At 42.9% G+C, this 25972-nt stretch overlaps 1 protein-coding gene across 1 annotated transcript; it reads right to left on the minus strand.

Annotated features, from left to right (window-relative positions):
- Positions 1-7753: 7753 nt before the first annotated feature.
- Positions 7754-18635, minus strand: lhpp (phospholysine phosphohistidine inorganic pyrophosphate phosphatase). Its single transcript, XM_020933945.2, has 7 exons — positions 18481-18635; positions 16656-16843; positions 16320-16473; positions 15612-15675; positions 14371-14463; positions 13191-13282; positions 7754-9940 (listed from the first exon to the last, which is right to left on the minus strand). Exons 1-7 carry the CDS (start codon positions 18609-18611, stop codon positions 9844-9846), a joined length of 819 nt encoding a protein of 272 aa, XP_020789604.1. The 5' UTR covers positions 18612-18635; the 3' UTR covers positions 7754-9843.
- Positions 18636-25972: the final 7337 nt, after the last annotated feature.

Genomic DNA, 25972 nt, shown 5'->3' on the forward strand with positions numbered 1-25972 from the left:
ACTAAACCAGGTCTAAACCACTAAACCAGACTAAACCAGGACTAAACCAGGACTAAACCAGGTCTAAACCAGGTCTAAACCAGGACTAAACCAGGACTAAACCGGACTAAACCAGGTCTAAACCAGGACTAAAACCAGGACTAAACCAGGTCTAAACCAGGACTAAAGGACTAAACCAGGATCTAAACCAGGACTAAACCAGGACTAAACCAGGTCTAAACCAGGACTAAACCAGGACTAAACCAGGACTAAAACCAGGACTAAACCAGGACTAAACCAGGACTAAAACCAGGACTAAACCAGGACTAAACCAGGACTAAACCAGGACTAAACCAGGTCTAAACCAGGTCTAAACCAGGTCTAAACCAGGACTAAACCAGGTCTAAACCAGGATTTAACAGGACTAAATCCTGCTGTGTGGACGTGTCTCTTCTTCTATCAATAATATTTTTTATTTGGTTCAGGAAAGTCTCGGCTTTTTTATTTTCTTTTAGCAGATAAAACATCTAATGTGAAGATTTCCTCGTCTTTGTTTCTCTACAGCAAATCAAGTAATCCAAAGTATTCAGATTACATTACTCACTTTAAGTAATTTAATGGATTACATTACAATCTACGTTTTTGGGGAATGTAATCTGTTATCTGTAGGGGATTACATTTTAAAAGTCACCTTCCCAACACTGATTCTATCCTCGTTTTAAAGATTACAACATTCATTTTCCCGCCTGTTTTTAGTTTTTTTTATTTTATTGTTATGTTCTTGATATTGAAATGTCCTTGTCCCCGTGGGTCTAGTCCCAAATCCCGGCTCTGGTCCAAGTCTAGTCCTGGTCCAGATCTGAACAATGGGGCCTTTCTGTGGATCTGTGACGCAGGAGACGCAGAATGGACCACATGTGTCCGTCCCCCCCGCAACCCCCCAAAGCCCCCAACGAAAATGTGAAAATGATAATGAGCTGTGGACGCTGGAACCACGACGTCATCGAGAGGAGGAGGACGAGAGGAGGAGGGAAGGAGGGAAGGAGGGAAGGAGGGAGGAGGGCAGAGAGTTTAAAAGGTCACAAGAGTTGAAATGTTCCACTGCAAAAGAAATTGTGATTCCGTCAACTAACTGATGAACATTTTGAGACTTATACGATTTTGTCGACGTGTTAAACTTGGACCTTTGTTTTGAAGCTGATGTTTTGCGTCACTAAAACGTCGCCGCCCTCCTCTACCTGTGGGCGGAGTCACAGTCGCCGACACAAGCCCTGGTGAAGCCGTGCGGTTGGTGGTGAAACGTCGGTCTAAAGCTCAGTAACTAAACATGAGTCAGTTTAACTTGAGTTTAAAGTCTGTCAAATGGACAAAAGTTTTCTCAGAACTTTTCAGAACTTTCCACAGGGGAGACTGAGGTTCACTGGACATATTATCCACCCAGTTTCTTCCTCTTATCCGGGGGCATCAGTCTAAACAAGGACTTCCAGACTTCCTTCATCCCGAACATTTGCTTCAACCTGAAACTTTAAGAAAAATACAATTTCAACACAAAGTTTTAACATGAACTTGTATGGAAATAGGAATAAATCCATTTTTCTTGTAAAATCCTGCACTCGGCTCCACTTTTCTCATGTTGGACATTTTTCTGATGAGGGTGTCACGGTCAACAGTCAAAACGATCGTCCTTTAAGAGCGTTTGGAAAGAGACAAGTCTTCATTTGTGCTGCTCTGGTGGGAGGGGCCACGTACAGAGACGCTGGAGACGCTGCTGTGATAAACACCACAGAAAATTAACACGATTTTAATAGAAAATATCATTAAAATATTTTAATAGAAAATCAGCCGAGGGCCAGATTAAAGGTCTTGGAGGGCTGGATCTGGCCCCCGGGCCGTATGTTTGACACCACTGCTTTACGTGCTTTCTCGCTCCGTCCGTCATGTTGTTGTGGTTTTCCCAGGCCAGTCCAGAGACAGTGAGTCCTGGGTCTTCCCGGGGCCTCCTCCTGGTGGGACATGAACACCTCCCGAGGGAAACACCCAGGAGGCATCAGAACAGATGCTCGAGCGAACGTGAAGGAGCAGCGGCTCTACTCCGAGCTCCTCCCGTGTGACTGAGCTCCTCACCCTGTCTGTCAGGGAGCGCCCTGACGCCCTGCGGAGGAAACTCATTTGTGTCGCTTGTATCTGCGATCTCCTTCTTTCAGTCATTACCCAGAGCTCATGACCAGAGGTGAGGGGAGGAACAGAGATTGACTTTAAATCGAGAGCTTTTCCTTTCGGTTCAGCTCCTCTTCACCACAACGGTTTGAAACAGCGACCGCATCACCGCCGACGCTGCACCTGTCCACCTGTCCACCTGTCAGTCTCACGCTCCGTCCTCCCCTCACTCGAGACGAGCATTAGTGAAGTTCATCCATCCATCCATTTTCATCCGCTTATCCGGGGCCGGGTCGCGGGGGCATCAGTCTAAACAGGGACTCCCAGACTTCCTTCACCCCAGACACGTCCTCCAGCTCCTCCGGGGGACCCCGAGGTGTTCCCAGGCCAGTCCAGAGACATAGTCCCTCCAGTGTGTCCTGGGTCTTCCCCGGGGCCTCCTCCTGGTGGGACATGAACACCTCCTGAGGGAGACGTCCAGGAGACACCCAGAACAGATGCCCGAGCCTCACCTGGCTCCTCTCCACGTGGAGGAGCAGGTGAGGTGAAATCTCTGGATACCATAATGTTAGTTTTGCCAGTAGTGAAATACTGAGCAAAACTGGTATCGTAGAGATTGTCCCGCATTTGAACTGCACAAATCTCTCTACCTGTGCAAATATCCACATCATGAAATTGATTTTTTATATTAATTGTAGAATCAGTCTGAGTGAACGAGTTCCTTCTGTTTTATTCATGATCATCACATGAGTTTAGTTCAGTTTGTCACTAAAGCGTCGTTGTTGTTGTTTCCTTTAAGTTTTGTTCTTTCTTCTCTTGATCGTTGTGGATAAATTGTTCATGTTAGAATCTTTATCCTTTGTGGAGTTTGTTGGTTGAAGATTTGGTGATGGAGCAGATTTATGAAACTGCTGGAGACACACATTTACACACATATTTACACACACATTTACACACATATTTACACAGAAAACCATTAATCGGACGTTCCACAAACCGGGACATTTCTGACTGTTATGAAAAAGGTCCAGTGATAAAATAACAGTAAAAGTCTGGGGTCTGAAAACTCCTCTGTGAAGTACTATTTAATTAGATACTCAAGTAAATATAACAGAGTACGAAATTGAGAAAGCTGAGGCACTCAAAAAATACACAATAATTAAATAAAAGCTTTAATACCACATGATAAAAGTGTTTCGGTCCTTCTGCCTTCATCAGGACAAAAACGACGAAGCTTTTTCAACTTTGCTTTCTCGACTCTGTATTTGAAAAAGGAGAATTCTGCACAATCTCCACACGTCCAAGTAGAACTCCTGCCCCCTGAAGTTCTGCGTAACGACCTACTACAATTTAGTTCTGTTCTAAACCACGACAAAGCTCTCGTCTCTCGCGTCTCGTCTATCGTCCGGCGGATCTTCGCACAGAGGGTCCAGTGTTTAAATCCAAACATCATGAGGTCCTCAAAAGTCACGACCCCAGAAACACGACGTCACAGAGGAGCAGAGACGTAAAGACGAGAGGGAAAATGTGTAAAGAGGGTCACAGACGGAATAAAGACCCAAGAAATCTGTTTTTTTTTTTTTTTTTTTCAATAAAGCTCAACATCTTCTCTGTCGTATATATTGTTTTTTGTAGCAGCGTCAGAGCGTTGTCCGTGTGTTGAGGTTTGTTTTTGAGGAGCTTAACCCTAAGAACATTACAACACAGATCAGAAAATTGCAAAATATAGAAGTTTTAAGTCATTTTACACCAACCAGCTGTTTATCACTTCAAAAATGTTCAAATTTAAAGATCTGATGAGCTTCCAGACAGAAAAAATAATGTGTAATAATAAGAGAACTACCAAAAAAAAAAAAAATCAGTAACATTTTATTGAAAGAGAAAGTATTTATAATTTAAGGAGAATTCATCTATTTAAAATGGCCAGCGTCCGAACAACAAGAAAAAGTTTTTGTATTTCAGTTTGTTGGGTCAAAATGTGGAACTCTGTGAAGTGATGAGCTCAAAAAATGCCCAAATATGAAAATGTTTAAATGCAGATATAAAGAAATTATTATAACTACGTATGCAGAAGAAGGAATTTAAGTTAATTTGTCATTTGAATGTGACTAAAACATTTTGAAATGTATTTTGTCATCATCATCATCATCATCTTTATTCCAAACTCATGGTCCATTTTTAAAACAGACAAAGGACGGTGACAAAACAAAACAATGAACATTTATGTTTTTAAAAGACGACCACACCAGTGTCTCCACATGTTGGACTGATCTTATTGCACTGAATCTCATATTTGTGAGTGACATTATTATTTCATTGTAGCAACAGCTTAAAAAAAAAGACAGAGGGAACTACATAGACCATGATTCTTTGCTCCATTTCAGTGCAAACTACGACTACATTTACACTTCTTTTCTGTGTCTATAATCCTTCCCTACCCACGCAGCTTTGAGGATATTTGTTTACGTTTTACAGAAACGAAACTTAAAACCACATGGATAATTTGATATTGTGTCGCTGATGCGGTTCAGCTTCTGTCGGACTAAAGGACACAGTGACTCAGTGGAATATGAGTGTTGTTTCTGTGACAGAGGGGTGTTCTGCTGATGGTGAGTCTGTTCTGTGTTTCTGTCGTGTTGGAGATGGTTCATGTGAAACTTTTCAGAGATTATACGTCTGCAGGTCGACACACAGACACACGTTTATATGAATGGACAAATATTCTAGACCAGAGATGTCAAACTCATTTTGGTCCAGGGGCCGTATCCAACCGACTTTGATCCCAAAGTGTCCGGATCAGAAAACTCATGTCATATAAACCCCAAAAATAACAATAAGTTCAAATATTTGTGCAGAAAAACACAAATCTATTACAGAAATCTTACAAAATATTATATTATGAACAACCTGAAACCTTTAAGAAAAATGCAATTTCACCACAATGTTTTAACTTTAACTTGTTTGCAAATAGGAATAAGTCAATTTTTCTTGTAAAATCCTGCACTCGGCTCCACTTTTCTCATGTTGGACATTTTTCTGATGAGGGTGTCACGGTCAACAGTCAAAACGATCGTCCTTTAAGAGCGTTTGGAAAGAGACAAGTCTTCATTTGTGCTGCTCTGGTGGGAGGGGCCACGTACAGAGACGCTGGAGACGCTGCTGTGATAAACACCACAGAAAATTAACACGATTTTAATAGAAAATATAATTACAGTATTTTAGTAGAAAATCAGCTGAGGGCCAGATTAAAGGTCTTGGAGGGCCGGATCTGGCCCCCGAGCCGCATGTTTGACACCTGTGTTCTAGACTCTTAGTGTTTTGGCGCTGAATTACTTTGCAGCGCTCAGATCTACATCAGAGTATCAGTGTTTTCAGGCGTCCACACGGTGCAGGAGCAGATCTGTGCGAACATGAATTTGTGGGAGTTGGAGGCACCAGATCGTTCTGGAGCCGTTTTCAATCGGATCAATGTGAACGAACACTGCACCCACGACCAGAATGACTCGAATACGAACTAGTGTGGACGGGGCCTAAAAGAAGAAATCACAGTTCTAAGCACTTTTAAATCTTAGTTCTTTGGATTAAGTCTTGTCAAGGCATGCGATTTTTCCTCTTAAAATATGAACAGTTTTGTAAGCCTCCACAAAATATCACAATAAATATCGTAGGATGAGACGTATATTGTAAAAATATTTGTACCGAGAGATTTGGATATTGTTACATCTGTAATCATGAGCCTTCCTGCCATATCGTGAGCTTTTCCCACGATATCACAATAAATATCGTACCGTGACAATATCATATCATGAGACTTGGATACAGTTACACCCCTAGCGGTTAGTAAAATAAAAATAATTGCCTTTATGTATCTGTTGATTACTGTTGGAACAATTTATCATTTATGACATTTTATTATTCATGAAATATCTGAATATCTGAAAACATTTCCACGGAGAAAAACATTTGATGGAGCCTCCACCAGAAAAGTTACACAATGCACCTTAAAACCACAACCAAAACTAAAATATTATTACGGAGATGATGACAAAAAGCAGTGGCATATTCACTGTTGTCATGATGTGTTCAGTCCCGCTCGGGTCTGGTGCCAGCTGGTCTTGAACAGGACTTGGACCGGACTAAAAGTGGGCCAGGGGAACAATGGGCCCCTGTGAACCTGCTCCGGCCCCAAGACTCCGAACAAAACCCAAGTCTGGATCGTTACGTCCAGTTCACTGCTCCAGAATTCACCAATTAACACGGAAGACAAGAGGATCGCAAACTGTGCCACCTCCTAATCTCAGTAATCCTGCGGGAATGACTCCGGATCGGGATTTTAATCTGGATTTGATCAAATTTGACCAAGTTACATTTAAAAAGACCCAAATTACAAGGTTTTCTGATCACAAACAGCCCTGGAGTTGTGTTTTGTTTTAGTCACACATGTTTAACGGACAAAACCTGCACATTTAGAGTGATGTGGAAAGGTGCACTTAAGTCACTTTATTCAACTGTTTGTACAATACATGCATCTCGAATTTTGGACTTTCGATCATCGCGTAATTTATATTGGGAAGGATTTTCTGAAAAAGTGAGCATCAAAACCTCCATGTTTGTTTTCCCAGTGGGATGAGTCTATTGTCAATGTCGATCTTTTCAAGTCTTTTGAACCATATCACTTTTGTTTCTGCTTCTGATATTGTCATATTTCAGTTTTAGGATTCGGACATCGTAATTGTGTGGTTGTTGGATCCAACAACAATGGAAAACGGGCTTTGTAAAGTTTGCAAACTCCATAAATGTAAAAGTGAATCAGATGTGTGTGACTCAAACCTCCGTTCAAACTGTTTCTCTTCCCAACGGAATTGAAAAATAGTGAAAGGTGAAGGTGATGGGCAGGATTGATCCACAGGAAGAACCAAAAAGGAAACATTTGACTGACTAAGAAATCATCCAGAGTTTACAGAGAACATTTTGTATGTGGAGCGACAACAAAACAAAATCCTGATCTCTCGCTCCAGCTTGGTTACGAATTTATTAAGTCAAAGCCAAACTGAAAGGCTCCAACTGTTCACCAAGAAACACCTTCCACTGCAAAGAGACCAAGATGTGGTCTCTTTGCAGAGACCACATCTTGGTCTCTGCAAAGAGACCAAGACGTGATGTTGCTGTAAAACCACAAGAACAAGAAAGTGCAGCTCAGTCTGTTTGTCTTCTGCTCCTCTCCATTAACAAAGGGGATTTTGATCTGATTCCCTTTTGCATTTATGGAAGTTCGCAAACTTCCAAAGCCCATTTCTCGAGCCGTTTTCCGCTGTTAGGATCCAACAACCACACAATTACGATGTTCGAATCCCAAAACTAAAATATGACAATATCAGAACCAGAAACAAAAGTGAAATGGTTCAAAAGACTTGAAAAGATCGACTTTGACAATAGACACGTCCCACTGGGAAAACAAACATGGAGGTTTGATGCTCACTTTTTCAGAAAATCCTTCCCAGTAAGCAATGGCGGAAGTCCGAAGTCCGATATTCGGGATGCATGTATAGCTCCACTTTAACAATGTGTAACTTTTACACTAAAGCCTTTAAAAATCACAAGACTGACAACATTTCACTGTTATTCATTTAAGTTTATTGTAAAGCAGACACATCGTGGCTTTACAATTCACAATTCACAATACAATAAATACAGCTCCCACATTTGAATTTCAGTGATTATTAATTAGTCTCATTAATTAAGTTGTTTCTGGAGTAGTACCTGTAGTAGTAGTACTCGCAGTAATAGTAGTAGTACTCGCAGTAATAGTAGTAGTATGAGTAGTAGCAGTCATAATAGTTCAGATAATTAAATATTCTAAAGTGATAGCAGCTTCAACAGTTTTTAGTGCTTTAGTGTTTTCAACATTAGATATTAAACTAAACTTTTTCTAAAATTAAATGATGTTAAACCACATTAATCTGACGTGCTGTTGGAGATTCACATTTAGACGGTTTCAGTTTTTAAAGTGGAACTAAACACTAAACTGACTGCTAAACCGTGTATATGAAGTTTGAGTATAATAATTATCGACTGTTCCTGATCATTTTTGTTTATTTTAGAGCAAACTAGGTCAAAGTGTGTACTGTATTTTTCGGACTATAAAGCACAGTTATAAGTTATAATCTGGTGTGTCTTATGTATTAATTCTGGTCGTGTTTACTGACCTCGGATCAATTTAATGTGGAACACGGTGCTCAAAAATCTGTCCAAATGTTTTAGTGCAACTTTGGTAAACGATGAAGCCACACCTCTTGATGGATTGTCAGAGCACGACGGCGACTGTAGTCAGGAGCCTCGCGAAGTAAAACACATTCACCAAAACAGGGAGGAAACGGCGGGAGACTTACGTCATGAGCTGTCGATGGATCGTGGATAACTGGACTGAGTTATTGTGAATGAGTTGAATAAATGGTCATGAACTTTGGGTAATTAAAGAACAAGTTCACAGATACAAGCGATCAAAATGAGTTTCTTCTGCAGAGTGTCTGGGCGCTTCCTTGGAGAGGAGCGGTGAGGAGGTGAGGGTGAGGAGCTCGGAGTAGAGCCGCTGCTCCTCCACGACGAGAGGAGTCAGCCGAGGGGAGGGCATCTGTTCCAGATGTGTCCTGGGTGTCTCCCTGAGGAGGTGTTCCAGGCATGTCCCACCGGAAGGAGGCCCCGGGGAAGACCCAGGACACACTGGAGGGACTAAGGCCCTGTCCACACTAGTACGTGTTAGAGTCGTTTTCGTTGCAGATGCTAATCCGATGGAAAACGGCTCCAGAGACGGAACAATCTGGTGCCTCCAAGCTTCCACGAATTCATGTTTGTACAGATCTGATCCTTGACTGTGTGGACGCCTGAAAACACTGATACTCTGATGTAGGAGCTCGAGTCACTGTGACCTGTGACCGAGTCCTTCCTGATTCTCTGGGTTCGTGACATCGGTCATGTGACGCTACTGCGGAAAACAATTTCAACAAACCACAGACAAATTTCTTACAATCCATTGTTACGTTCAGTTGTCGGTCCATGAAAAAACTGTTTTCACACTTAAAATCTTCCTTGGCTGGAAATCAGCTGCTGCAACTTCAGACACGGTGCTCCACTTCCTTAATTTTACTACCCATGTGATGTGACATCTTGACCCCAGCCTTAGTCACGTGACGAGTGTTTCAGGAGGTTTCGTGTTACTGTGTGGAGGGGAGGCTTTGATTGTGAACACAGAAACGACGTGTCTGGACGCAAATCGTGTCCAATACGGTGATATGTTTCAGCGTAAACGTCTAAAATGTCTCTGGGTTGGCCTGCAGTCACCTTAGGGTTCCCCCGGAGGAGCTGGAGGAAGTGTCTGGGGTGAGGGAAGTCTGGGAGTCTTTGTTTAGACTGCTGCCCTCACGACCCGACCAGGATAAGAGGAAGAAAATGGATGAAGTTGAATAAAGTTTGACTTATTTGACTGTTTTGTTTGGCTTAATGCTCCTTATTTGGTGCGCTTTATAGTCAGAAAAATACAGTAAGTACTAAGTGACATCACACAGAACTGCCCTGATTACAGCCAGAGGTTCTGATTACAAACACCCGCCCCTGTAGTCCACAGACGTCGCCCAGTTTAGTCTCTGTGTTTGAAATGCAGTTTTCAGGTGTGTAGTTCCACGTTAAAGTCCATGAGTGTCTCTTGGCTCTTTACTGCCCCCTGTGGCCGAGGATCAGGTCCACAGCTTGGCTCAGATGGTCCACGGTCCCGTCGGCTCGGACTGACGCGTGGCTCTCATCACTCGGTCTGAAAAACACAACAGGTAATCATTTAAAGCTGCACTGTGTAACTTTTCTGGTAGTTCTGCTCGTTTCCATGGAGGTGTTACTGCTTTGTCAGGAATGTTTGGACTAGACCAGGACTAGACCAGGACCAGACCAGGACTAGACCAGGACCAGACCAGGACCAGACCAGACCAGACCAGACCAGACAGGACCGGACTACAACTACTACAAGTACTACTACTACTACTACAAGTACTACTACAACTACTACTACAAGTACTACTACTACTACTACAACAAGTACTACAACTACAACTACAACTACAACTACTACTACACTACTACTACTACTACTACTACTACAAATACTGCTGCAACTACAACTACTACTGCTACTACTACTACTTCTGATACTTCTACTACTGCTAGTACAACTACTACTGTTACTCCTACTACTGTATTATTGTAAACTGTAATTACTACTACAACTAGCTACACTACTATACTACTACTAGAACTACTACTACTACTGCTACTACTACTACTACTACACTACTGCAACTACTACTACTACTACTACTACTACTACTGCTCTACTACTACTACTAGCTTCTTCAAATACTACTACTACTACTGCAAATATTACAACTACTACAAACTACTCTACTGACTACTAACTACTGCAACTACTACTGCTACTACTACTACTACTACTACAAGTACTGCTGCAACTACAACTACTACTGCTACTACTACTACTTCTGATACTTCTACTACTGCTAGTACAACTACTACTGTTACTACTACTACTGTATTATTGTAAACTGTAATTACTACTACAACTACCGCTACAACTACTATTACTACTACTACTACTACTACTACTACTGCTACTACTACTACTACTACTACTACTGCTGCTGCTTCAAATACTACTACTACTACTGCAAATATTACAACTACTACAACTACTGCTACTGCCACTACTACTACTACTACTATAACTACTGCAACTTACTGCTACTGCTACTACTACTACTACAAGTGCTGCTACTACAACTACAACTACTACTACTTCTGATACTTCTACTACTACTGTTGTCACTGCTACTACAACAACAAGTACTACTACTACTGCTATTGTTACAACCACAGCAAATATTACTACTACTGCTACTACTGCGTCTAATTATAAAGCGTTTCATTGTACAAGAATCAGGAAGTGCACTGTTAGCTTGCTAGTTGTTGTTGGAAAACTTCCGCTCCGGCTTCTGTGAGTCGTAAAAATCTTTTATAAACTGAAGGTGGTGAATAAAAACTCTGAACGCAGACGAGAAGTGAAGAAGAACCTGTTTCTCATGTTTTTAAGACGGGACAAATCTGAAACACTTTAGAGACTTTAAATTCCTCTGACTGGAAGATTCTCTCCTGTTTCTTCTCATAAATCAGAGTGAAATATTCGCTCGGCTCCTTTCCTCACGTGTCGAGTTTATTTTTATCTGTGGACTTCCTGCTCGGTCACACTCAGCTCCAACTCAAACTTTAACACGTTTAAAATGTGTGGAACATCTGCTCCTCAAACAGCTGCTCCACCAAACCACACGAAGAGACCGAGACCGAGACCAGGCCTGGTTTAGACCCGGACCGAGGCCTGGTTTAGACCCAGAACGAAGCCTGGTTTAGACCCCGGACGAAGCCTGGTTTAGACCGAGGCCTGGTTTAGACCCGACTGAGGCCCGGTTTAGACCAAGGCCCGGTTTAGACCCGACTGAGGCCTGGTTTAGACCCGACTGAGGCCCGGTTTAGACCCGACTGAGGCCCGGTTTAGACCCAGGCCTGGTTTAGACCAAGGCCTGGTTTAGACCGGACTGAGGCCTGATTTATACCGAGACCGAGGCCTGGTTTAGACCCGACTGAGGCCTGGCTTAGACCTGGGACGAGGCCTGGTTTAGACAGAGACTGAGGCCTGGTTTAGACCTGACCGAGGCCTGGTTCAGATGGGACCAAGGCCTGGTTTAGACCGAGACGAGTCCTGGTTTAGACCGGGACAAGTTCTTGGTTTAGTCCTGGTTTAGTCCTGGTTTAGTCCTGGTTTAGTCCTGGTTTAGTCCTGGTTTAGTCCTGGTTTAGACCTGGTTTAGACCTGGTTTAGACCTGGTTTAGACCTGGTTTAGACCTGGTTTAGTCCTGGTGTACACTTGATTTAGTCCTGATTTAGACCTGGTTTTATAGTCCTGGTTTAGCTTTAGTTTGGTCCTGGTTCAGTCCTGATTTAGTCCTGGTTCAGTCCTGGTTCAGTCCTAGTTTAGTCCTGGTTTCAGTCCTAGTTTAGTCCTGGTTCAGTCCTGGTTCAGTTCTACAGTATTTCCTGTCTCTGTTTCCTCTGAACGTTCACACAGAGACACAGTTTACAGTTTCATCACGTTTATTATAAATATGACATATTTTATTATTATTATTATTATATTTTATTGTCCTGAAAACTCAAACTTCCTGCTTTTGTGGATTCAGTGTTTAGTCAATGTTTTAGTCTTGGTTTAAATCAAGATTTGTCCTGGTTTAATCCTGGTCCAGTCCTTCTTTAGACCTGATATAATGTCGCCATCTAGTGGACAGATTTGAGAACGTGCTGTTTACTTTAACTCACTGGTCATTTCTTTTCCCCGAATGTCTCAAAAACTCATCTGGACCAGTTGGAAGAGCCAGTTACTGTTACTTATGAACTAAATAAATATATAAAATAACTAAATAAAGAAAAATATTGATGTTGATATTCAATACAACAGCTCCCGCAGTAGAGTTTTACAGGGTTCCTACTTTTTTCACTGACAACATTTCAAAACTTTTCCATGACTTTTTCATGACTTAATCAAACTGTTCTGAAGCTGTGGAACTGTCTTGGTTTAGTCCTGGTTTAGTCCTGGTTTAGACCTGGTTTAGTTCTGGTTTAGACCTGGTTTAGACCTGGTTTAGTCCTGGTTTAGTCCTGGTTTAGTCCTGGTTTAGACCTGGTTTAGTCCTGGTTTGGTTTAGTCCTGGTTTAGACCTGGTTTAGACCTGGTTTAGACCTGGTTTAGTCCTGGTTTAGACCTGTTTAGACCTGGTTTAGTCTTTGTTTAGCCCTGGTTTAGACCTGGTTTAGTTCTAGTTTAGTCCTGGTTTAGTCCTGAAAAAGGAGCTTTTGTCTGTATCGAGGCATCACATCGTTGTTTCCCTGTTTTTTACTTTTAACACTGTTTCTATTTAACTTTTTTACAGATTTAAACTCTGACCTGTATTTTCCGGTTCGGACCTGGACGCCCTTCATGCCGCAGCTCTGAGCTCCTCCAACGTCGTTCACCAGGTCGTCCCCGATCATCAGAGCCTGGAAATCAAACACAAAATACAACTAAGAAATATCGTTAAAGGAACAGCACGGAACCTGTTCTTTCACTGTTCAGGTTCTACACTCACAACTGAACCTGTGTCATATGAGCAGATCATGTAAAAGCTCAGAACCTCCAGAATTCACTCAGCGTTTTCAGACCGACAGAGAACTGTGCCAGTGCAGGTTCCCGCACCTAATCTCGAACCAACTGACGTGTTCCGAACCGTGAACTGAAAAAGAGAGCGTTCGGAAACGGAAAAGTTGGTTTCCAATGGAAGCCGAGAGTAAAACTTTGTTTATCCTGAACTGTGACGACACAGTTGATGTCAGCAGGTTCATCACACGCAGTAAAATAAACAAACAAAGAAAATGTGTGTGTGGAACATGGAGGAGAAATCAAGTGACAGAAGATTGTGCAGTGTTCAGCGAAGGAGACCAGATATTTGTATATCCATGTTTGCCAGGTAAGGTTCCATCTTTGGATTGGGAGTCGCTGCCGCCTTCTCCACAGCAGACGTTCCTCCGCAGCAGACGTTCCTCCGCAGCAGACGTTCCTCCGCAGCAGACGTTCCTCCGCAGCAGACGTTCCTCCGCAGCAGACGTTCCTCCGCAGCAGACGTTCCTCCACAGCAGATGTTGGTGTCGGTGTAGATAAATAATAATTTGTATGAGTACAAATACTCGCTGGTGTCGATGATGTGATCCATGATCATTATTTTCTGCTTTCGTGTGGCCTTGTTTTTATTTGGTGGTGAATCCACTCCGTCTGTCGATGATCATCTTGGGTTCACTTAAACGGTTTGCAGGTCGTTCATCGGTGAGAACTTTGGTTTCCGGCACAATTCTGGCCGGCTTGAAAACAGCTTCCCTGAGCTGCAGCGGCTGCACTAGCACTGACTCAGGGTTGGTGCAGGTGCTGGAGTTTAGGGAGAGACCAGATCAGAGACACATTTTAGGTTTAAACAAACTCAAGTTCATTCTGTTCTCTGACTAGAATAAACGTCTTGAAAACTTCACCATCATGTCCAGTTCTGTAATTAAGTACGAGTTATTAATTATTAAAGTGTGATAAAGTCGTTGTTTACCTCGTGAGGCTTTATTCCCATGTCACTGAGGACGCTCCGGAAGAACATGGGAGACGGTTTTCCAATCACTTCAGCTTTCACATCACAGGCGAACTGCACACAAAACAGGAAATACATGTGACCGTGTGTCAGATGCCCTCCCGTCCCCCCGTGTGTGTGTCAGATGCCCTCCCGTCCCCCACGTGTGTGTGTCAGATGCCCTCCCGTCCCCCCGTGTGTGTGTCAGATGCCCTCCCGTCCTCCCGTGTGTGTGTCAGATGCCCTCCCGTCCCCTCGTGTGTGTGTCAGATGCCCTCCGTCCCCCCGTGTGTGTGTCAGATGCCCTCCGTCCCCCCGTGTGTGTGTCAGATGCCCTCCCGTCCCCCCGTGTGTGTGTCAGATGCCCTCCCGTCCCCCGTGTGTGTGTCAGATGCCTCCCGTCCCCCCGTGTGTGTGTCAGATGCCCTCCCGTCCCCCACGTGTGTGTGTCAGATGCCCTCCCGTCCCCCGTGTGTGTGTCAGATGCCCTCCCGTCCCTCCGTGTGTGTGTGTCAGATGCCCTCCCGTCCCCACGTGTGTGTGTCAGATGCCCTCCCGTCCCCCGTGTGTGTGTCAGATGCCCTCCCGTCCCCTCGTGTGTGTGTCAGATGCCCTCCCGTCCCCTCGTGTGTGTGTGTCAGATGCCCTCCCGTCCCCTCGTGTGTGTGTCAGATGCCCTCCCGTCCCCTCGTGTGTGTGTCAGATGCCCTCCCGTCCCTCCGTGTGTGTGTCAGATGCCCTCCCGTCCCCTCGTGTGTGTGTCAGATGCCCTCCCGTCCCCACGTGTGTGTGTCAGATGCCTCCCGTCCCCTCGTGTGTGTGTGTGTCAGATGCCCTCCCGTCCCCTCGTGTGTGTGTGTCAGATGCCCTCCCGTCCCCTCGTGTGTGTGTGTGTGTCAGATGCCCTCCCGTCCCCCCCGTGTGTGTGTCAGATGCCCTCCCGTCCCCCCGTGTGTGTGTGTCAGATGCCCTCCCGTCCCTCCGTGTGTGTGTCAGATGCCCTCCCGTGCCCTCGTGTGTGTGTCAGATGCCCTCCCGTCCCTCCGTGTGTGTGTCAGATGCCCTCCCGTCCCCTCGTGTGTGTGTGTCAGATGCCTCCCGTCCCCCGTGTGTGTGTCAGATGCCCTCCCGTCCCCTCGTGTGTGTGTGTGTGTGTCAGATGCCCTCCCGTCCCCCCGTGTGTGTGTCAGATGCCCTCCCGTCCCCTCGTGTGTCAGATTTACCTCCAGAGCTTTCATATAAACTCCCACATCCAGTTTGAGTCCGTCTGTCTCTTTGTAATATCTCCTGGAAAATATAAAAATATAAATAAAACCATTTAAAAACATCATATAAAGAAGAATCTGTGTAAAGTTTAATATGGACATGACTGCTACTACTAGACCTGGTTTAGACCGGGTTTAGACCGGGTTTAGACCGGGTTTAGACCGGGTTTAGACCGGGTTTAGACCGGGTTTAGACCTGGTTCAGTCCTGGTTCAGTCCTGGTTCAGTCCTGGTTCAGTCTGGTTCAGTTCTGGTTCAGTCCTGGTTCAGTCTGGTTCAGTCCTGGTTCAGTCCTAGTTTCGACCTGATTTAGACCTGATTCAGTCCTAGTTCAGTCCTGTTTTAATCCTGTTTTAGCCCTGTCTTAGTCTTGATTCAGTTCTGGTTCAGTCCTGATTTAGTCCCAGTTCAGTTCCATCTTTGTCCCGTCTTAGTCTTGATTCAGTCCTTCTTCGGTCCTGATTCAGTCCTGGTTCATTCCCGGTTCAGTCCTGATTCAGTCCTGGTTCATTCCCGGTTCAGTCCTGAATCCCGTCTCTTAGACCTAGTCTTTAGACCCGTCTTAGACCCGTCTTAGACCCGTCTTAGACCCGTCTTAGACCCGTCTTAGACCCGTCTTAGACCCGGTTCAGGTTCAGTCCTGGTTCAGTCGTGCACGAGTCTCACCCCTGGCCCAGAGAGAACAGCACCGGTTTGTCCAGCGCCATCAGGACCCTGAACGCGTCATTCAGGTTTTCGTAGGAGAACTTCTCGGCCGCGTCTCCGATCACCACACAGTTTGGGTCGGTCTGGTCCACGCCCTCAAATTCCGGCAACAGACCTGAGAAGACAGATTCAATCTATTTTATTTGGGCACTGCAAAAAACCTTGGCCAAAATCTAAGATATAAACATTTAAATCTATCAGAAAATGACTTAAAAGTAGTGAAGTACTGATAAAAACTGATAAAAACTGATAATAACGTCGACTCTGGTACAGGAACAGAGTGAGGACACGCAGTACCGTCGTAGACCAGCAGGTGGGGCCGCAGTCCTCTCTCCTTCAGCACAGACACGGCGGCCGGAGCAGGAGAGAAAACTTCCTTCACAGAAATGTCGAACCCGAGTCTCCGGAGTTTGGCCACAAATCTGTCTCTGGACGCCTGAGTCTCGTTGGTGCAAAAACGCAGCTGCAGATCCGACTGTTTCAACCTAAACACAGAAAACGAACTAAAGTCAAATACAAAAATAAAAACAAAACAGACAGTACATTACTTCATTCTAAACTGTACAGATTTGTTGACCTGGTTTATGGTTCGTATCTCTGAAATTTCTGGACCTATCCACTAGTGTTGTAGTCAAGACTGCACTAAACGAGACCAAGACCAGTCCAAGACCACAGGGTCCAGAGACCGAGATAAGACAGAGACTTTTAAAGGCCAAGACCGAGACAAGACCAAGGCCACGTCCCATCAAGATCAGATCAAGACCATCTTTGTCATTTCCTATATTTATTTGTATTTTACAGTTATTTTGGCACAAATATATCACTGTTTTTATAAATCTATCTCCATTTGATCTGATTAATGTTAATTTAAACTTAAAATAAGCCAAGCAAACTGTACTCAAACACTCTTTGACCCTTTTTTGAACCCTGACCCACAGTTTAAGAACCTTTTCTTTAATCCCAGATTAAAGGAAATTTACCGGCCGTAATGAAATATGAACGCGCTCGTCGAGTGTCAGACCTCGAGACCAAGACAAGACCAAGACAAGACCAAGTCCAAATGCACTCAAGTCCGAGATGAGACCAAGACCATAAAAAAACAGTCTCGAGACCAAGACCGGTCTCAAGTACTACGACACTACTCTCCACACTATCCTAAGAGTCACAGTCCTGAACAGTCCCTCGTTCGTCCAGAAGTTGTTCAGTATAAATAAGGCTGATGCAAAAACAACGTCCAGATGAACAAAGTTGAAACCTTCTCTAAAGTGAATAAAAACTGGAACAGTTTGGATTTTCAAGTGTGGATTTTCTCTTATTTGTTAACAATGAAGAAGATTGTCAAATGTACGACTGGGTTTTGGATATGACATAAAATAATTAATTACATTTGCTCAAGAAACTTTGCAAAAACAGTATTTTAGTGTTTTTCTTGGAATTCTGTCATTATTTAATAGGGTTTGGTATTAAAGTACTTTTTGCTTCAGCCTAAACCCTTTTGGTCATGATCCATGGGGTTGTAATGCTGCCAAAAAAAAAAAAAAAATAAAAAAAGACAGAATAAACTACCACTACTACAACGACTACTACTTCTACTACCACATCCTTAGTAAGACAACTTTGAATCAAGAATGCTCGTAAATCAGAAAGTTAAACTAATTTGAGCATTTCCTTTCTCACAATGCTCAGTTTACTTTTTACTTTATTACCTGGCCTATTCTTTGGAAAGAATAGATTTTGGTGATTACTACTACTACTACTACTACTACTACTACTACTACTAACTACTACTACTAGTACATTTTGCATAGATATTAACAAAAAAACAAATAAAATGAATTGTTAGACACAAATAATGACTTTAGCAACTTTCCTAAAACTTGCAGCAACTCAACTTTTTGCATTGATAAAACATAAATAAAGTAAATATTACACGTAAACAAAGAAAATACTGCTATATTATTATTATTTTGGATTCAAATAGTAAAAGTTAGCGAGGTAGTTCCAACTTTTATTTATAGCTCTGTTACTACTTTACACTTGGCTACTGGATGCTAACGGCTAGCGCCACTTTCCACGCTAAAACCCGCTGTTTTTGCGCGTTTCTCGGACACTTTGGCCGCACCTTTGCACCGCTTCCACGGACCCGGGGATGGCCACTCCGTCCCCCTCTCCGCTGTCGTACAAAACTCCGCACATGTCCAAAATCACGCCTTTTAAACCCTGTGCGCAACCCGGCCATCCTGCAGCCGCCATGACGGGCTCCACTGCGCAGGCGCAAACCGGTCATCCCGCAGCCGCCACGTCAGGCTCCACTGCGCAGGCGCGATACGGCACACCTGGGATTTGAACGTCCTAAAAATTGAGTAAGAAAATAAAAACGAACAGTGTTGGGGAGTAACAGATTACATGTACCCGAGTTACGTAATCAGAGTACAAATTATGAGTAACTGTATTCAGTTACAGTTACTGTTTCAGTGAGTGGTAATCGGATTACAGTTACTTTGTTGAAATAAATGGATTACACGGCAGTATTTTCCTGTTTTCATATTTTGGGTTAAACCAGGACTAAAACCAGGACTAAAACCAGAACTAAACCAGGACTAAACAAGGACTAAAACCAGGTCTAAAACCAGGACTAAACTAGGACTAAAACCAGGACTAAACCAGGACTAAAATCAGGACTAAACCAGGACTAAACCAGAACTAAACCAGGACTAAAATCAGGACTAAAACCAGATCTAAAACCAGGACTAAACTAGGACTAAAACCAGGACTAAAACCAGAACTAAACCAAGACTAAACCAGAGCTAAACCAGGACTAAACCAAGACAAAAAAACAGGACTAAACCAGACTAAAACGAGAACTAAACCAGGACTAAACCAGAACTAAACCAAGACAAAAAAAAAAACAGGACTAAACCAGAACTAAACCAGGACTAAATCAGGACTAAACCAAGATTAAAATCAGGACTAAAACCAGGTCTAAAACCAGGACTAAATCCACAACTAAAACCAGAACTAAACCGGGACTACACCAGAACTAAATCAAGACTAAACCAGGACTAAAACCAGGACTAAAACCAGGACAATATCAAGTAATCCAAAGTATTCAGATTACGTTACTCACTTTAAGTAATTTAAAGGATTACTTTACAAACTACATTTTGGGGGATGTAATCTGTAATCTGTAGGGGATTACATTTTTAAAGTCACCTTCCCAACACTGAAAACGAACAAATGAAACCAAAAGGCGCATGTTACACTATTTTGTGATCTGTGTTCTAATGTCGTTTCCTCGTCACAAACACAAACAGATGTAGAGTTTTGTTTTGTTTCATTCACAAATTTTTAACACGCAAACCCTGGTTACATGCTGCTATTCCGACATTGACGTCTAATTGTCGGAGTGGCGGCATTTCCATTTTTTATCAAACGTCGCTGCACGCCGACATTTTTTTTACTTGGTCAATGGTCAGAGAGACGGTACTTTAGATTTTTTTTCAACATCCCGCCTTTCCGACACACAATTAATGTAATTATTAAGTTGTGGTGGCGCGCTTTTCGGGACAATATTTTCAGACTAGGAGTAGGTTGTCAGAATGGCGACATAAAAGGTGTCGGAATGGAATGGAGGCATGTCGGAATTACGGAGTGTCGGGGTCTGTCGCAGTGGCGATATGTCGGAATAAGGATTGTACCCTGCTTCGTTTTTAAACAATTACATGCTGCTGTTCCGACATGCCGCTATTTAGACGCTATTTGATGTCTAATTGTCGGAGTAGTGGCATAAACAGTATTTTTGAAGCGTCCGACTACTATCCTTTTTTTTTTTTTCATTGTCAGAGTATCAGCACTTTACTATTTTTCAAACATTCCACTTTTCCGATATGAATAACATTAGTGCAACAGCCTATTACACTTTACGCTCCCATGTGTCATTGATCAGAGAAAACTTCGGCCACAGAGGAAATCAGTCAGTGGGGAAATATCTTGACTGAAACAGAAACAGTCATGCATTTGAAAAAAGAGCAAACGCCAGCCTTCGGTCCAAATATCAAATCTAAGAAGAGCGAGAGTTATGTAATCAGAGTACAAATGATGAGTAACTGTATTCAGTTACAGTTACTGTTTCAGTGAGTGGTAATTGGATTACAGTTACTTTGTTGAAATAAATGGATTACACGGAGGGATTTTTCTTTCTATTATTTTTTTTTTTTCTTTTGTCATAATTCCACTCATTGCCGGACACTAAACCAGGTCTAAACCAGGTCTAAAACCAGGTCTAAACCAGGTCTAAACCAGGTCTAAACCAGGTCTAAAACAGGTTCAACAGGACTAAACCAGGTCTAAAACAGGACTAAACCAGGTCTAAAACAGGACTAAACCAGGTCTAAACCAGGTCTAAAACCAGGTCTAAACTAGATCTAAACTAGGTCTAAACCAGGACTAAACCAGGTCTAAACCAGGTCTAAAACCAGTTCTAAAACCAGGTCTAAACCAGGACTAAACCAGGACTAAACCAGGTCTAAAACCAGGTCTAAACCAGGTCTAAACCAGGTCTAAACCAGGTCTAAACCAGGTCTAAACCAGGTCTAAACCAGGTCTAAAACCAGGTCTAAAACCAGGTCTAAAACCAGGCCTAAACCAGGTCTAAACCAGGTCTAAACCAGATCTAAACCAGGACTAACACAAGATTTAACAGGACTAAAACAGAACTAAACCAGGTCTAAACCAGGTCTAAACCAGGTCTAAACCAGGTCTAAACCAGGTCTAAAACCAGGTCTAAACCAGGTCTAAACCAGGACTAAACCAGGACTAAACCAGGGTCTAAAACCAGGTCTAAACCAGGTCTAAAACCAGGTCTAAACCAGGTCTAAACCAGGTCTAAACCAGGTCTAAACCAGGTCTAAACCAGGTCTAAAACCAGGTCTAAACCAGGCCTAAACCAGGTCTAAACCAGGTCTAAACCAGTCTAAACCAGGACTAACACAGGATTTAACAGGACTAAACAGGACTAAACCAGGTCTAAACCAGGTCTAAACCAGGACTAAAACAGGTCTAAACCAGGTCTAAACCAGGTCTAAACCAGGACTAAACCAGGACTAAATCCTGCTGCGTGGACCGTGTCTCCTCGTCTTCTATCAATAATATTTTTAATAAGGTAAAGTAAAGTCTGGGCTTTTTCATTTTCTTTTATCAGACAAAACTTCTTATGTGAAGATTTCCTCGTCTTTGCTTCTCTACAGCAAATCAAGTAATCCAAAGTATTCAGATTACGTTACTCACTTTAAGTAATTTAATGGATTACGTTACAAACTACATTTTGGGGTATGTAATCTGTAATCTGTAGGGGATTACATTTTAAAAGTCACATTCCCAACACTGGTCGTAATGAAGGGACGTCAGATTGGACAGCGGACTCCATTTATTTATTTAAACTCCACTCACCTTCACTAGAATCATTTAGATAATTTCAGCTCTGGAATTGCAGATCTCGACTGAACTAAAGGTAAAAAGAGCTGTTCACTTACAAACTACCACTTCATGACATCACAAAGTGGAACAGAGCATTTTGAGCTCTGGAGATGTAGACAGACGAATAATAAAGAGTCACTCAAAACACAGGACTGACGGGTGATCAGGACTGAGACCAGGACCAGACCAGGACCAAGACCAAGGCCAAGACCAGGGCCGAGACCGGGGCCGAGACCGGGACTGAGAGACCAGGACCCGAGACCAGAGACCAAGGACCGAGACCCAGGCCGAGACCAGGGGGACCGAGGGACCGAGACCGAGACCAGGACCAGGACCAGGACCAGGACCAGACCGGACCAAGGCCGAGACCTGGGCCGAGACCGGGCCGAGACCGGGACTGAGACCAGGACCAGACCAGGACCACCGAGACCGAGAAGGCCGAGACCAGGGCCGAGACCAGGGCCGAGACCGGGACTGAGACCAGGACCAGACCAGGACCAAGACCAAGGCCGAGACCAGGGACCGAGACCAGGGCCGAGACCGGGACTGAGACCAGGACCAGACCAGGACCAAGACCAAGGCCGAGACCAGGGCCGAGACCAGGGCCGAGACCGGGACTGAGACCAGGACCAGACCAGGACCAAGACCAAGGCCGAGACCAGGACCGAGACCAGGGCCGAGACCGGGACTGAGACCAGGACCAGACCAGGACCAAGACCAAGGCCGAGACCAGGGCCGAGACCGGGACTGAGACCAGGACCAGACCAGGACCAAGACCAAGGCCGAGACCAGGATTGAGACCTGTTTAATCCTGGTTTAGTCCTGTTTTAGTCCTGGTTCATTCCGTAATCCGTTTTTTCCATTATTCATTTAAACACCAAATCAAAAACTGAAAAAACGAATCGTAATCTGTTTTTTTCATTTTGTTCTGATTTTGTTTTGTTTTTCATGTTCTTATTTTGATTTTATATTGAAAAACGAAAGAAACGATACACGGATTCGGAACATTCAAGACAAAGCGGATCAGAAAAGTTACATCTCTAAATCTCTCTAAATCCAGTCTGTAGTTTAAAGTAGTGCAAAGTAGTCCATTTTTAAAAAGACCTGATTTGTTTCGTCTGTTAAACAATGACCCTGGACGCGGCTGTTTTGACTTTTTCAGAAAAGACCGGATTATCTCACAAACCAAAGTCTCATTCAGTGCATTTGTCCTAAACAAAGGCTGAAGGAAAGATAACGCTATCGACAACAACTCACTGTTTAGAGTCTGAAGGTTCGTCTACTTCAAACCTGGAATTCTGAAAAGGCTGAAGGAAGAGCGGACGTCTTTGAAAAGGGATTATCTGTGTCGTTTTGTTTTATTCTAACCAGCCCCGGCCGATTTCAGATTCTAAACAGTCAGATTTCTTTATTGATTACATTGGTACTTTGTCATAAAAAAATCCAAAAGGTAAATGCACAAAGTTGAAGTAATAATTTCAATTTTTTTAAAGACCCAAGAACTCACTCGCCAGATTCATCAGTCAGTTTCACTTTGTAGAAACCGTCTGACCTCACAGCATTAGGATTCGTTTGCTCGACAGTAGGTTGGTACTTTTTTTATTTAACCGATCGCTGCTGTTTGGTCGTGACGTATGTAATGCGCCACTAACGGGGTTAACTGGTATATTAAGCTTTTCCCAAATCCCGTAGGAAGAAGGACAATAACGTCTTTCCCCTTGATAAAATTCACCAAACATTCTCTTTGTTCCGGCTTTAAATCCTCGATCTGGAGATTTGTTGCCAACACTGAATGTCTGTCTTTTCGCTGATTGGCTGGTCCCCATGTAGTGGTGATTACATGGTATTTTATTCCACTTGTCATTACATTTATTGGACTAATATACTTTGGTTGAGTAGCGCCCTCTTGTGGTGACCCCTGGCGCCGAGAGCACGTTGACAGTTCATGAGAGATGAGCACGAGGTGGGTCACTGCTTTTAGCTCTGTCAGTAAAAATTGTGCATTTTTGTTTAATTAGTCATATTATGATCACAGCCTAATTGTACAACTTATTTATATCATTTCCAGAACATTTATGAGCTGATATTTTGTACAATCTATAAGTTATTACACAATAATGGACTTTTGCACATGTCGTGAAAGAAGCAAACTTTTAGAAGCTCGCTGTCCTTGTAGAGCTGCTCGCCGTGTTGAGCCGAGGTTTCCTGACCAGTACATATTTTGTTTCATGCAGATTAAAGCCGCAAAAGACAGAACCGTGTCCTGGCCATTTATTCACAACACAACGCAGATAAACAAGACGACGAATGAAAGATGAACAGACTGGTTATTCCTGCAGCCAAGCTGGGCTTTTGCACGATTACACCCGGACTTGCACTTCCAGGGTTCTTGCAAATCGTCTAGTGCAGGGGTGTCAAACTCATTTTGGTCCGGGGGCCGTAACCAAATGACTTTGATCTCAAAGGGGCCACATCAGAAAACTCATGTCATATAAACCCCAAAAATAACAATAAGTTCAAATATCTGTGCAGAGAAACACAAATCTATTACAGATGAACTCTTTCTTTTACAAATTATAATATTATGAACAACCTGAAACTTTAAGAAAAATGTAATTTCAACACAAAGTTTTAACATTAACTTGTTTGTTTGCAAATAGGAATAAGTCCATTTTTGTTTGTAAAATCCTGCACTCGGCTCCACTTTTCTCATGTTGGACATTTTTCTGATGATGAGGGTGTCACGGTCAACAGTCAACAGTCAAAACGATCGTCCTTTAAGAGCGTTTGGAAAGAGACAAGTCTTCATTTGTGCTGCTCTGGTGGGAGGGGCCACGTACAGAGACGCTGGAGACGCTGCTGTGATAAACACCACAGAAAATTAACAAGATTTTAATAGAAAATATAATAAAAATATTTTAGTAGAAAATCAGCCGAGGGCCACATTAAAGGTCTTGGAGGGCCGGATCTGGCCCCCGGGCCTTATGTTTGACACCTGTGGTCTAGTGTATTCTGATTCCTGACCTAGTCGCTGGAAAGAAATTAAATTGAGCGGAGGCACTAGGTGACGCCCGACTGGTGAAGAACTCACTCCATTAGAACAAAAAATTTGTATTCTGACTTAAGATTTATTTAGTCAAAGTCTTCTGAAACTAGGGATGTAACGATACCCAAATCTCTCGGTACGATATTATCACGACATGCATCTCACGGTACGATATTTATTGCGATATTTTGGAGAGGCTGATATAAGTATAGATGGGACACTTTTTTGCTTTTATACTAATAATACAAATTTAATACTAATACCTTAACAAGATTTTGGTGTGGTTATTTCCGTCATAATCCCAAGAATTCAAGTGAAAAAACATATTTCTTCATGTTATTTGCACTGAAATGAATCATGGGATATGTAGTTCCCAATGTTTATAAGCTGTTGCTGCCGTAAAACCATGTATTTAAGCAAAGTAACGAACTTATAATTTGATATTTTGTGACAGCCCGGGGTATTATTGTGTGACTTTTAACGATACAATATTTCGGTTATTGTTACATCCCTTTCTGAAACTCAAAAAGGTCTTGCAGGGAATATGTCGCAATGATAAAGGTCAAATATTTCAAACATCCTCAAACCGTTGTGTTAATGGAATGCTTTGAGAACTAAATTGGCCTTGAAATTTATATTCAAAACATGGTTGAGATGAAGAGACTGAGAAAAACACAGAGGATTTTTAGCTTTATTAGATAAAAAAATAGTGTAATATGGTTTTTGATCTATGTTCTAATGTAGTTTCCTCAACACAGACAGACCTGGAGTTGTGTTTTGTTTCATTTGTACATGTTTTAACACACAAACCCTGCAGATTTAGGTTGAGTTCCATCTCTGTTCCATCTTGTCCATCACCTTCACTAGAATCATTTGGATAATTCCATCCCTTGAATTTCCTAAAGACAGAATGGAGCTGTTAACTTGAAAAGAGTTACTCAAAGGGTGACTCGGACGTGTGAATGAAACAAAACACCGCCCCAGGTCTGTTTTTGACGAGGAAACAACATTCTAGCGCTGCAAAATAGTGTAATATTGGCCCTTTAACTCCAAACCCGATGGACGTGTGTGTAATAATAAACAGACATATGTT

Source organism: Boleophthalmus pectinirostris, unplaced genomic scaffold (genome assembly GCF_026225935.1).
Source record: "Boleophthalmus pectinirostris isolate CB_2022bp ecotype Guang Dong unplaced genomic scaffold, ASM2622593v1 HiC_scaffold_14, whole genome shotgun sequence".
Taxonomy (NCBI): Eukaryota; Metazoa; Chordata; class Actinopteri; order Gobiiformes; family Gobiidae; genus Boleophthalmus; species Boleophthalmus pectinirostris.

Bases quoted from the DNA above. Each gene is read 5' to 3' on its own strand.
- lhpp (XM_020933945.2), bottom strand. From the start codon at position 18,611: ATGGCGGCTGCAGGATGGCCGGGTTGCGCACAGGGTTTAAAAGGCGTG. The intron at 16,474-16,655 runs GTACTGCGTGTC...CTGTCTTCTCAG, and splicing joins CCACCTGCTGGTCTACGACG to GTCTGTTGCCGGAATTTGAG. The intron at 14,464-15,611 runs GTAAATCTGACA...TTTTGTGTGCAG, and splicing joins TTTATATGAAAGCTCTGGAG to TTCGCCTGTGATGTGAAAGC.